This window comes from Sceloporus undulatus, chromosome 2 (assembly GCF_019175285.1).
Source record: "Sceloporus undulatus isolate JIND9_A2432 ecotype Alabama chromosome 2, SceUnd_v1.1, whole genome shotgun sequence".
NCBI classification, from domain to species: domain Eukaryota; kingdom Metazoa; phylum Chordata; class Lepidosauria; order Squamata; family Phrynosomatidae; genus Sceloporus; species Sceloporus undulatus.
Window position 1 is genome coordinate 184,833,784 of NC_056523.1, and position 14,365 is coordinate 184,848,148.

General features: G+C 42.9%; 1 protein-coding gene across 2 annotated transcripts in view; it reads left to right on the plus strand.

Annotated features, from left to right (window-relative positions):
* Nucleotides 1-12,970, plus strand: part of LPAR2 (lysophosphatidic acid receptor 2) — a 59,337-nt gene extending 46,367 nt beyond the window's left edge. For both annotated transcript variants that reach the window (XM_042452373.1, XM_042452374.1), the window contains exon 3: nucleotides 10,734-12,970. In XM_042452373.1, coding sequence (XP_042308307.1) covers nucleotides 10,734-11,035 — 302 coding nt within the window. In that variant the 3' untranslated portion in view covers nucleotides 11,036-12,970. The remainder of the gene's footprint in view (nucleotides 1-10,733) is intronic.
* The last annotated feature ends 1,395 nt before the right edge of the window (nucleotides 12,971-14,365 follow it).

Here is a 14,365-nt window from a genome sequence, read left to right on the forward strand (position 1 = left end):
TGTTAAAAGAAATTGCGGTAGGGCTGGGGAGAAATATAGGGGCTTGACAGACAAGCAGCGTCGTGCCGCCCATCTTTGCCCTGCATTGTTGCCGCAGCAACCAGAGGGCGCGGCAACGATGTGTTTCCTCTTGGGAGCAAAAAGAAACTGCCACAAGCAGCTTCCTGCAAGGGGCACAATTGGCATGCTCACACGCCCCAATCACATCACTTCCAGCCAGCACAGTTTGGGTGCTGTGGCATGCTCACACCATCATGGCATCGCCCATGTAGATGGGGGTGAGCCATGATGGTGGCATGCTGGCAGACTAGGGCTGCTGGGCATGTAAATGCCCAGCCTCAGTTAGCCCTAGTTCGCCAAGAGTAGGCAGAAAGAAGCCAGTGTGGTACAGTGGTTTGGGTGTCAGACAAGGATCATATATATAGAGGTTCAAATCCCCACTTGGACATGGAAACCCACTGGATGACCTTGGGAAAGTCACAGATTCAGAGGAAGGCAAGAGCAAACCCCCGCTGAACAAATCAGGCCAAGAAAACTTAGGGTCGCCATAAGTAGGAAATGACAACAAAGAGTAGGCATAATGTAGTTATCCAGACATTTGACTATCACTCTCTTCAGTGTTAGCAAACATATAAGCCAACGCACGCTGGCCTTCTGGGGGCCACACATTGCCCATTCATATGTGTAGCTCTGAGGTGGTTAATCTAGATCGCTGGTTTTCAACCTCTCTTCCCCCAGATATTTTGGACTTCAGCACCCAAAAACCCATAGGCAGCATGGCCAGTGGGCAAAAATTCTAGGAGCTGAAGTCCAAAATATCTGACAGGCCAAATATTGAGAGTCACTGGTGTAGAAAGATAATTTGCCCATCAAAGTAGTGTTCTCCTGATGTGTTGGCCATGCTGACTAGAACTGTAGCTCCAATGCATCTGGAGGACACCAGGTTGGGGAAGACCAAGCTAAGTTTTCCCCTCCTCGTTTTATCTTTTAACTGTGTTTTGATTGTTTATATTTCTCTTTTGTTCTCATGGGAACATCAATGGCCTTACATAGATTGTATCCACCTAAAGTCCAGTTAGTTTGTTCTCTTCTCCCTCCAGGGTTGCAAATGTTTTCAATATGGCACTCCTCTAGTTAATTTCAGCAGGAAAGTTGTTTTGTTTCTGTGCTGTTCTCTCCTTATTAGTATATCCCTGGGCTAATAAGAAATGCAGTTCCCATGCATTGTTTAGCAGTATAAAGGCTCCATTTGTGTGTATGTGCCCTCAGGTCACCTGTGGATTTAAGGCAACCCCAAGCATTTCATAGGGTTTTATTATGTAAGGAATACTCAGGGGTGGTTTTGCCAGTTACTTTCTCTGAATACAGCCTACAGCAAGTGTGTGTGTGTATATGCTTTCAAGTTGGCTGTTGACTTACGGCAACTGCATGAATTTTTCATAGAATTTTCTTAAGTAAGGAATACTCAGAGGTGGTTTTGCCAGTACTTTCTTCTGAAATATAGCTTACAGCACCTAGTATTCATTGGTGGTTTCCCATCCAAGATCAGATTAATAAACAGAAATAAGGAAGCCATCTTCATTTGTCTTCATTTAAAAGAAATAAGGAAACAGTACTCAAATTTCAAGGACAGTAACCCTAGTTCCCCCTCTCCCAAATTGTGCATGCTTTTATTTCAGAGTTGGTGAAAGAGCCTTAACTTTGCAGGATGTATGGATATATGGATGATTCAGTGTAGTGTTGTGGTTTGAGTGTTGGACTAGGACTAAGTAGGGAGAGTTACTTAGCCATAGAGACCCCTCTTAAGCAAGACATACTCTCTTAGCCTCTGCAGAAATCTTGCCAAGAAAACCTCATGGCAGGTTCACCTTAGGCTCACCATAAGTCAGAAATGACTTCAAGGCATACAACAAAAACACAACAACAATGGATGTGTAGATACAAGCATACTCGAGACAAGGTGCCTCTATATAGCAGTTGCTGGGGAATGCCAGATGGAGGGTGCTGTCTCACTCATGTCGTCCCTGTAGGCTTCCCATTGAACCATCTGTTTTTTCTCTTTGGTCCCAGAATGTTGGACGGCAGAGACCTTTGGTGTGATTCATCAGACTCTTCTTGTATTTTCAGATAATTGTCCAATACTGATTGGTGCTGCAACCTTTCTACAGTACTTTGCTAGCTAGCCTCCCAGGTCTATAGCGGAGATACTTTGGTGGTTACCTGACCTTTTAACTGGAAAAACTGACGACTGAAGCTCAGTCTGCCTGTGTGTGAAGCGTGTGCTCTTACATTGAGCTCATGCTCCCCTTAGAGAAAGTGAGGTTGCTTTGAAGCATGCCTTGTGTTAGAACCTTTTCAGTCACTTGTGTCTTAAGACCCAAAGCTGAGTTGGAAGGAAATGAAAGACCACAGTGCTATGATTCACCCAAAACTGGTTAAGCATAGGATTTTGTTTTTTTCAGGGCATGCTTTGCCTCCTCGCCCAAGGCAAGCAACAGCAGAGTGTGCTGTGTCTGAACTGTGAGACGATGTGGAATCAAGCCATGTATTAACAGGGTTGCTCCAGAGAGCCTGCCAATGTTTTGTTCCCTGGAGCTTAGAAGGAGCCAGGAGAATGCAGTCAGGCTTCCTTCCTGTGGCAGTGAAATCTCTTTTGGCCATAGGCAGGCACCTTCTTGAAGTCTTGGTACGGCCAGATGGTGATGTAAGGAGTGTGTGACTGGACCCAGAGGAGAAATGAACTTAATTCCTCAAAACCAAATACAACATAATCCTTCCTCAACTGATGAGCACATGAGTTTTACTTCAACAATGTTCATGTGAGTTAGTAAGCCGATAGGAAAATTCGGCACGTGCAGGGCCAGCCCTATCTTTAGGTAAAGTGTAGGCAGTAAGCTCAGGCAACAGATTTTGATCATCATGAAAAAAGCAGCAAATTGTTAGTTGATTTTGTTATATTTTCAGGTGTCTGGAATGGGGAAAGGAGTGTATGTAATTTTCCTACCTCTTGTGTGTAGCTTTGAATAATATACAATGATGTGGGCAGACAAGGTGAGGGAGACACCATTTGTTGCTCTGCATGAGGGAGAAAAATGTTTTGGGGTAGCCCTGTTTAAGAGCAGTCAGTTTACAGACTGTAGATCAGGGTGGAAATTGAGTGGTTCTCCAGTTGTTGTTGAACTACTATTCCTATCATACTTTACCATTGCTTCACTATGGTTGCTAGGGCTGCTGGGAATTACAGTGCAACAACAAGCGGAGGGCTGAAGAGTTCCCACGTCGGCAATAGACTGGTCTTGATTTAGCTACATCTCCTTCAACATTTGAATGTTTAAGAAGATTCTAGGTCAAGGGATGGCCATGGGCTACCTTCTGAAGGCCTCCTCCCCTTGCCAAAACCCACACAATTTGCTAGTTGATGTTCAGGCTTTGGTGCCAAGCCAGGTTTTCAGCCCATGTGTGTGTCAGGCCTGGCACTTCCCCCTCAGTGTTGCCAGCCCCACTCTGGACACATGAATGCCAGGATGATGAATGCAGCAGCATGTATATATGTACGCTGTGGAGACTCCAGGAGTGAATGGCTTCTAGTCCAGGTGAGGGAAGGTTTGAGAACCTCCTGGAACTAATTGGTTCAATATGATTGTGTAATACCAGGTGGGCTACTGTGAAAAATAAAATGAGTGCTTTTGATCTGCTCACTTCCTGGTTAGTGTATGGCAGTAGCTGCCTCAAATATGAATAATGGAAAACAAGGGAGGAGAAGGCAGATTGTTATGCTGGCCAAAACAGAATGCAAATGCTATCGTGGGTGCCGGAGTTTGCTTGCCATCTTATATGCTGGTCAATTGTGGATGTAAGTAAAGCATATTCAAATGTTAGGAGAGGCCAATTTTGATTTTTGGGTGGTGTCTCCGCACAGGATTAGGAACATGTAGGCTCTGTAGGTACAGCTTGTATCCTCCATTTTTTCAGGCTACATCTAACAGCTTTGGAGCGCAAGCTCATTAGGGTGTGCATATTTAGGCACTGTGTAAGAGGAGTCTTGAACATGGGGAGTGTGGGTGTATGACCAGCAGATGTGATGCTTATTTCCCCTCTCCATCCCTCTATATCAGTGGTTCCCAACCTGTGGGCTGGGACCCCTTTGGGGGTCAAACAACCCTTTCACAGGGGTCGCCTAAGAGTAAGGCCATTGGAAAACACACATTTGCATGTAGCAATGAAAATAATTTTATGGTTGGGGGTCACCACAACATGAGGAACTGTATTAAAGGGTCACAGCATTAGGAAGGTTGAGAACCACTGCTTTATATGTATCTGCACACATTTTGGTTTTCTGCACTGGATGCCTATTAACCCCATTTCCGCCTTCCCAGTCCTTCCTGTTGTATCTCTTCAAGAGCTGCTCTTTATGCCTGGATCAGTTACTGCTGCATCTCCTCTCACCCTGCTTCTGTACTCTCTACTGATGATTTAGTTCTTTCTTTGTCCAGGAGCACAAACCGGCATTTAAAGCTCACAACAATCCCAACTGAGGGTTAGACTGGCTCAAGGTCATTTTAGGAAATCTATAGCTGAGTGGGATTTTGAATAGGATTAGATGTAGTGCAGAGCTCACTTCTTCATTTGTTTTCAGTTAATTGATATGGATGCTTCAATTTATTTTAATGCACAGACACAATGGAGAGTCTTCTGGTGCCTGCAACTTTGGTATTTTCCATCCAGATGGCACAAAAGTTTTAGATATTCTGCCATGTCCCCAAGAGGAAGCAGATTCAGCAAATATTACAATATTCCTCCTTTTGTAGACATTTTTAAAAATGCACAGACACTAGCCAGAACTTTCCCAGGGTATTATGCCAGCATCATTTGTGGTTCTATTGAAGGTTGTAGTCTTTACACATTTTGTAAGAAATTCTCGAACATTTCCATCCTTCTATCATGCAACAGACTCATAGCCAGCAGGTTGGCTTAAAAGTTATTCAGTAAATTGTTTACTTGAATATGTTCATGGAACTTTATGCCCTGTCTATGCTGAATAGGGCCTTGCCCATAGTATGTCTCTCTGTCTAACTGTCTGTCTCTCCCTCTTCCCACTACTGTTACCTTTCTGTGACTATGTGTCCAAATAAAACTGTGCCTTGAATGCAAAACAGTTTAAAATGAATGGAAGTACAGGCAAAAATGATGCCTCTGGTAAGACAGCATTATTGATCTGTTTACAAACAGTATTTATATACTGTTCAATAACTGACATCTGTATATTTGCTTTCAAGTCACCTGTCAACTTCTGGCAACCCCATGAATTTCATAGGGTTTTCTGTGGAATATGCAGAGGTGGCTTTGGCACTAACCAAGGTTAACCCTGCTTGGCTTTCAAAATCAGATGGGATCTGGTGCCTTTAGTATATGTTGTGTGCCTTCAAGTCATATCCGATTTATGGCAATCCTAAAGTGAACATATAATAGGGTTTTCTTGGCATACTTCTTCAGAAGAGTTTGCCATTGCCTCTGGGGTTGAGAGAGTGTGACTTGCCCAAGGTCACCCAGTGGGTTTCCATGGCTGAACCGACATTTGAACATGATCTCCAAAGTCCTAGTCTTAACATTCAAACCACTATGCTTTATCAGTGACTTGGATGACAGATTTGGGGGCATACTTATCAAATTTGCAGATGACACCAAATTAGGAGGAGTAGCTAATACTCCAGAAGATAGGATCAAAATTCAAAATGACCTTAATAAACTAGAAAGCTGGACCAAAGCTAACAAAATGAATTTCAACATGGAGAAATGTAAGGGACTGCACTTAGGGCAGAAAAATGAAATGCACAGATACAGGATGGGTGACACCTAGCTGAACAAGATTAAATGTGAAAGGGATCTGGGAGTCCAAGTAGACCACAAATTGAACATGAGTGTGCAGCTAACAAGGCCAATGCAATTTTAGGTTGCATCAATAAAAGTATAGTGTCTAGATCAAGGGAAGTAATAGTGCCATTCTAGCCATTCTATTCTGCTCTGGTCAGGCCCCACCTGGAATACTGTGTTCAGTTCTGGGCCCCACAATTCAAAAAGAACCTTGAGAAACTGGTGTGTGTCCAAAGGAGGGCGACTAAAATGGTGAAGGGTCTGGAAACCATGTCCTATGAGGAATAACTAAGGGAGCTTGGGATGTTTAGCCTGCCGAAGAGAAGGTTAAGAAGTGACATGATAGCCCTGTTTAAATACTTGAAGGGATGTCATATTGAGGAAGGAGCTTGTTTTCTGCTGCTCCAGAGACTAGAACCCAGAGCAATAGATGCAAGCTCCAGGAAAAGAGATTCCAACTCAACATTAGGAGGAACTTCCTGAGAGTAAGGGCTGTTCGACAGTGGAACACATTGCTCCCTCGGAGTGAGGTGGAGTCTCCTTTCTTGGGGGTCTTTAAGCAGAGGCTGGATGGCCATCTGTCGAGGATGCTTTGATTGAGAGTTCCTGCATGGCAAGAGGTTGGATTGGATGGCCCCTGTGGTCTTTTCCAACTCTATGATTCTATGCCATGCAGGCTCTGAGCCCACTTGGCTTTCAAAATGATATGGAATCTGGTACCTTTAGGTGGTTAAGAGTAACATTTTGAAAACAAAAAATTTAAACAAGCCAAAAAAATTCACAACAGAATAAAACAACCATAATATAAGTTGACATAAATACATCCACTAACGCTTCCCCACTCCTCAGAAGTAACTAATAATAAATAACATAATAAACTAAAAATACTGAATTCTAGAAACAAAGTATCAGGTTGTTGGGCATTACCTCTTTAATAGAAAGTTTGGTACCAGATGCAGAAATAGCATAGAAAGGATAAGAACACACCAGAAAGACAGAAGCGCAAATCAACATGTTTTAGAGACTGTTTATTCCAAAACAAAACAAAAACATTTTGAATCTCCCAGAGATCACTTGGCAGCATCTTCCAATATGAATCCAGAGATGATGTCTTCTTTCACTAGCCTCCACTTTTCTTATACTGTATATACTCATGTATAAGTCTAAAAATTTTAGTCAAAAAAATTGACTCCAAAAACCTGAGTCGACTTATCAATGTAAGTACTGTACTTTAACTCTTATTTAAAAATGGCACCATCCCCTGGTGAAAGGCAAGAATATAATCCGTCCTGGAAGCTCTGACCCTGTTCTCCTCTCTCATCCATCCAGACTTTAGCATGAATACAACCAGTTATGCCTGCCGGAATTTTGTAAGTTCTTTGGCATCACTTCCCTTTGCTTCATCCTTCAGATCCTTTGTTATATGCCCCTAAATTTTACCCTTGACTTATCCATGACTCATATCAAAATCCTTGATTTTGGCCCCCAAACCTGCCCTCGATTTATACATGGGGTCAACTTATAGTCAAGTCTATGCAGTAATTTCCGTTTTGGTGTTCAAACCTATAGATGTATACTTTAAAAAACATGCTAGGAATAGCTTGCGGGGCAGATTTGCCTGCTCTCCCCTCTTCCCTTTGTTTTGCTGTTCATATATGTTTAGCAAGAGACTCTGAGGCAGCTGCTGTTTACTTTTTCTGTTGCAGGCAGGCCACACAGCTACAGTAAGATTGACTGGATGTAGAATCCCAAACTTTCTCACCTCAAGCTTTACTGTGTTGTTTACTGCAGGATGCTGCTGCAACCCAGCACCAAGAGTCTGTTTCTCCAGGCTTCCTTCACCATCCTCCCAATACTGATATAAATACTCAATACTGAGGAAAGTGAGGCTGGGTGGGTATAAAAATACTTTGTAAAAAGGAGCTTCTATGTCAGAAGCTTTGTTAATGGAGGTATGCCTTGTAGCAGGACTGGCTGTTTAAAACCAGGTGGGGTTAAACCATGATTTAAACCAATGACTTTTAAAAAAAACATACTTTTTTTTAATTGATCGTTCGTTTGTTTGTTTGTTTTTTAAAAAGTCTGGCTATTATTACTATTTTTCCAACTCTCTTGTAGTGAAAAATGCAGGCTGGAATCCTTTTGGTTATGGTATGCTATGCTATGCTAGTATAGCAGCCCATTATACTAGCAAGTGTACTTCTACTTGAGTTACGTAGTAGGTCCTCAAGGAAGTATCTCAAAGCCATTATCCTTGCCCTTGGGAGAAGAAGGCAGCTATTTCTGACCTGCCTAGTTCTTCGATGCCTGGCTTGTGGAGCAATTCTGAAGCAACTTCTCCTAGTTAGTCTTCCCAAGCATCTTGTATCCAAGATCCTGCTCTAGAAGCCAAGCATTGGAGAAATAGGATAGCCATGGCCTTATTCTTCCTGCCACTACTCCTGTCTTCTGACACTGGCATAGTTACACCAGCAAAGTGGCCAGCAGGATTTTGGCAAAACTTGTCTTCTCATCCACATCAATACATCACCACCCACAGTGGAGTAACTGAACCACGTGACATTCCTGATCCACCATTTTGTGAAGCCACATATCGCAAATGAGAAATGAAGCAGAAAGTTCCTGTTACACCACAAAAGAAGATAAGCTATCCCTCATTAATTTACAGTTATCAGAAAATTCAAGGGTGGCATACACAGCGCTCTCCAATAGGCTCCTTACAAGGCATTGACTACACCACCTTGTATCATCAGGAAAGTTGTGCAATATGTAACCTCAGATCATGGGGTCAAGAAGTTCAGTTTGAAAAATACCAACTTTTTTTTTTTTAAATGCTGCAAAACTTCTTTGAGGGAAAGGGGGAAGCAGCAGTGAGTCAACAAGTCTGCTGAAAAGTTGATAGAACTAGTTTTTTCCTTGTACTCAGCCCTGGAAAATACTGTATACACAAGTATGTTCCATATTAAATTTGCCTTTTCCTTCCTCTCTCTGCATAGTTCATTTTCTCCCTTTAATAGGTCTTGGGCACAGAACTTGGCGGTTCAGTCACCCTTTTAAAAAAAAACTGAGATGGAAGTTACATTTTCTAGCATGATAGGATTCTGCTGCAGGATGGTGTCCCATTCAAATTTGTGAATTGCTGTTAGATATGGACTTGGGTTCAAACAGGAGTTTGTGAATGTGCAATGCCATTGTGGTATCAGACTTGTTAGACATTTTAGATGCATTTGTTATGTTTATATAACACCTTTACTCCGGTTCTGGACTACAGTTCCCATAATTCCTTGCCTCTGGCCATAATGGATTCAGCTCCTTGGAGAGAGTTTTCTAATACCTGGAGGGCCAAAGGTTCCCCACACCTGCTGTATAGAATTCAAAGCACTGTCCTTGGCCTTCCTTCCCATTTTTACCCATATAACAACTCTGAGGATCAGAGCATGATTGCCCAATGTCACTTGGTGAGTTTCATGGCCAAATGAGAATTTGAACCTGGGTCTCCACAGTTCTAGTCTCTATATTCACTGCACCGGTAGTTCTCAAACTTCGGTCCTCTAGATGTTGTTGGATTTCAGCTCCCAGATTCCAAGTCTTCTACTGCTTATGCCAGTGAATTCCATATGTTACCACTTAACATAACACTTCCCTTCCTCCCTCCACCACACACAGAGTGAGGATTATAATAACACAGTGGGCCCTTGGTATCCCCTGGGGTTTGGTTCCAAGTCCACCTGTGGATACCAAAATCTGTGGAGGCTCTAAGTCCCGGTATATACAATGGCATAGTAAAATTGTTCCCTTATATACAATGAGAACCAGCATGGTATAGTGGTTTGAGGGTAGAACTGGGACTCTGGAGATTGGGGGCTCAAGTCTCTGCTATCACTGTGTGACCTTGGGCAAGTCACACCATCTCAGCCTCAGGGGAAGGCAGTGGCAAATCTCTGAAAAAAAATTGCCAAGAAAACCTTACAATAAGTTCATCTTAGGGTCACCATAAGTCAGAAACTACTCAAAAGAAGAACAACAACAACATATAAAATGGCAATATCAAGATTTGCTTTTTAGATTTAAAAAAAAAATACTTTCAAGTTGTGAATAGCTGAATCTATGGATGCAGAATCCATGGATATGGAGGGCCAATTGTACACAAACACTCCTAATGACACCTGGTGGTTCCCAAGTCAGTGGGGTAGTGAATCTACTCAGGGATTTAGTTTGAAATTTAAAAGAGCCATCCAAGGGGCTAAACCCTATCTCCTAGATTAGTTCAGTAACTAGGATATAATTGCTTTAAAGTTTTGTCTGAAACCTAGAGTGGACTCACTGCCTCAGTTACACTGGAACCACTAGCTGGCATGGACACAGGGTAGGCAAATCCCATCAGCCCTAGGCAGCATAGCAAAATCTGAATGACATCTGGAAAACCTTCCATTCCTTATCCATGATCTGTTCCTTAACCAGGGAAGTATCATTGTAATATTTATCTCTTGCTACATGCAGAGCCTGTAGGCAGCATTTGATATCCTTCTAGCTTCTTGTTGTTGTGCCTTCAGGTTGTTTCCAGCTAATGAAAGTCCCAAGGAGAACCTATCATGGGTTTTCTTAGCAAGTTTCTTCAGAGGGGAGTTTGCCATTGCTATCCTTTGAGGCTGAGAGAGTGTGACTTATCCAAGATCACACAGTGGGTTTACACTGCTGGGCTGGGATTCAAACCATGGTCTCTAGAGTCATAGACCAACTAGCATGTAAGTATTATTTCAAATCTTAGCTTGCTGTAGATTTCAAGAGGTTGTGCCCATTGCTTGTTACCAATCATATCTGATCAGACATCTTCTAACGGATTCCTCCTCTTCTCCTCTTAGGTGCCTTTGTCATCTGCTGGACCCCTGGACAAGTGGTACTCCTGTTGGATGGCCTTGATTGCAAAAGCTGCAATGTGCTGGCAGTGGAGAAGTACTTCCTGCTGCTGGCAGAAATAAATTCGCTTATTAATGCCATAGTCTACTCCTACCGGGACAATGAGATGCGCAGCACCTTTCGGAAGATCCTTTGTTTTGCCTGCTATAGAATGCCAAAGTACTCACCTGCTTCTACCAAGTCCAGCACCACAGAGCATAGGATATTGCCTCAGAACGGGCATCCAATGATGGACTCCACTCTCTAACTCCGCAGGTCCAGGCCTCCTCTAGACTGGTCATCAGAAGCCATTCTTGATGATCTGTTGGTTTCAAGCTACATACAGTGGGCTATAAGTGGCTGCAGCCTTGACTGGGAATATTGTTGCAACTGGTGGTGTGCACCCATATTTGTAAGGGATAACTATTGTACCTGTGGATTTGGTCAGTGACTGAAAGCAGCAGCCTTCATCTGTAGCACCATGTTGTAACACTGTGCAGCCTCCCAACTGAGGCCTTTGTACTGGAACTGACTATATATCACTGTTTTTCTGGGATACAGTGACTCTTCACAAGCTACACAGCTAAGGAATGAACATACCTGCTCTATGTTACAACTTGAGAGGCACCTTAAACACTCTGATGTGTGCTAAGAACCAGTTCAAAATTGGTTTGCACCGCAGGTTCTTAAAGGCATGTCTTTTTCGTCTTCCCCCCCCCCCCCCCCCCCATGGGCTGGTACACCAGCATGGTTTTTTCTTCTCTCGGCCCACAGATGGTCACTTAGACAAATTCCTTTTGCCTTGTTCTTAAAAGACACATATTGGACAAACCTTTGAAATATGGTGGAACAAAAACATTGGGGTACATGTATCACCCCCATTCTTGTGGATTGCTGTTTTTAATGCATGTGTTGATTTAGTTGGAGGAGTGGCATCATCTGCCAAACAAAAATAATGCATCTAAATATTTCTGTTCAGGGTGAAAAATGGTCATCCTAGCCCTTTTCAGTATTATTGCCTAATTTGGCAGAGCCATTTTAGGGCTAAGATACCAAATCCACATTCCGTCATCTGCATTCACTCCCTGAGAATCTGTTACAACCTGAGTTGGGCTCTCTGCTTAAATTGTATCACCCCCTGTAGGTTTAGGTCAAGGAGATTGCAGTTTAAGATTCCAGATTGGTAGTTAAACTCACACCATGACAGATACTGGTTTCAGTCAATTGTCCATACTGGTTGGACACCACAGACACCTCAGGAGACAAAGACAAGAATTAAACACATAAAGAAAGAGTAGCTACCCCCACCCCCCAGGCCTGATTTTGTTTGGTGCTCAATAGTGAAAATATAGTTTAATCCAACACCATTCAAGGTTTACCTTTCTAGGTGTTTTCTTCCATCCAAGCTCCCAGCTCCTTTACTGTAAAAAATTATTTTACCCTTATATTCTTGAAGGAGAAGCACAGTGCCCATGTAGATCAGGGTTGAGGGATATATGGCTCTCTGGATGTTACTAGGTTAAAATTGCATCATCCCTCAGCATAAACTGGAACTAAGGGAATTATAGATCAGCATTAAGCTACAGTGCAAAATGCCTGGCGAGCCATACATTCTCCATCCCTAAAGTAGATAAATGATTCTATTGCACAGCATCATTTGCACAATTCTCTTGTTTTTCAAGGATTACGCTAAGGTGGCATGTTGCTTGGGAATCTCCTGGTTATGTAGGAGTGTATTGCACATTTGAATGGCGGGTGGAAGAATACAGCAGCTGAACCTTCTGAATATGCAGGGAGATGCTGTGTCAAAGATGGTTCCGTTGTATGACTTTTCTTCCTAATGCATGCTGTTCAGAGATTGACAAACCTAGTAAAGACCTGATCTTCTAAATCAAAAATAAATCTGCAGGGATCTTGACCAAAATGAATTGGGAAGAACCTGTGCTTTACTGCAGGGGCCTAAAATTCATGGTATTGAACAAAAATGCCTGGCCTGTGACTCTCAGGATGTTGTTGGACTGTAAGTCATGCTGTGCCTCACCACTGGTTATTCCACCAGCATTGACTGGAGTACTAGTGCATCAACAGCTGGAGGAACAGCCTTTGCTCACTCCGATCTAGAAGCTCCCTCTCACTTACCAAGCATTTGCTCTGCAAACATTTCCATTGTGTAAAGTACAAAGGATGCAATCATGTTTCAGTATACAGGCAAAGTAATTGGGGTAGCATGCTTAGCATGAAGCGTTTCTGAAGTGTAAGTCTTCTCTCTATTCAGGAAGCAGAGAACTTCATTGCTCATCCTGGTAGCATTTGTTCAGCTATAAAATAGGAGAAGATAATATTTTGGCTTCCAAATTCCTTGTCAATGGCTATGTGTGCTGCAGCTGATGAGGTCCAGCAACATCTAGAAAGCTACGATTTGCCCACCCCTCCCCAATTTCTATATACCAGGGTGAATAAAGTGGAGCCTGTGGCAGCATGTAAGCCCTTGGGAACCTTAAGTACAGTCCCTAAAGCTCCTCAGATACCCCATTTTGTTGTTTAAATTGAGCCAATTTTTGGGTTATCTTCCCCTCTCCCGCTGCCAAAAATTCTTGAAAATGCAGCAATTTGCTTCCTTTAACCTCCAATCCTGCAAACAAATAAACCCCATAATAATAATAAATCAGCCTAAATGGCAGCTGTGTCATTTTGGGTGTTCCAAAACCAGTGCCAGTGAAGTCCACCAGGCAAGCGCAGAGAGGAAAAATGGTCCTTGCTCTGTTCATTTCACTCCTGAAGCCACTATGAGAGATGCTGTTGCTTTTGCTCTTTCATTCTTGGTGTGGCCTTTAATTCTTGGTAGAAACAGGACAGGGATAAGACATTTATGCTGCCTAAGGCAAAAGAGCAAGTAGTCTCCCAATGCCACTCCCAAAGCCAGGGTACCTTGTAACCAAAGCTGGTGACGTTATTTTGGATTTTGAGGGGTGCGTGTGTGTATAGAGTACATTCCAGCTGTCCTAATTACGCAGGAACAGTCCAGTTGTCCCACTTTCTCAGCTGCTTTTAAAATATCCTAGTTTGTCTCTTCTTCCACTTTCACCCTTTGTCTTCAGCTTACTTTGGTTGCTGCAATCTTGAGTTCAAAGTGCCAGAGTCGTTTGCACTCAAGTCAGCAGGAAGGAGAGGAGAGAAGGGAGGCAGAGTCTTGCCCTTCCCAGGAGGCTCAGGCAAAAAAACCAAGGTGCTGCACCCTCTCCTATTATCTTGGCTGTTCTTTCACATTAATAACTTTTAATATCTTGACTATACTCTGATGTTGCTTGGTTACACAAGTCCCTGTTTTCATTTTGAGATGTTGGAGAATATAACAGATACACCCACACACACGCCTCCTTTAAATGACTTTCCTTTGCCCTGGCAGTCAAGCCACAATAATCTTCCATTGACTAACTAATAATTTCACCCAGCTGCCTCACTCGACCTGACGTTAAGGCTAGCCCTGGATATTAATGCCTTAATAATGCGTGTCTGTGAAATGAGTGATGCTAGTCCCACCGTGCAGTAGGAGACCTTTCGTCACAAACCATTCAGAGCTTTGTGAAGCAGAGGAAAA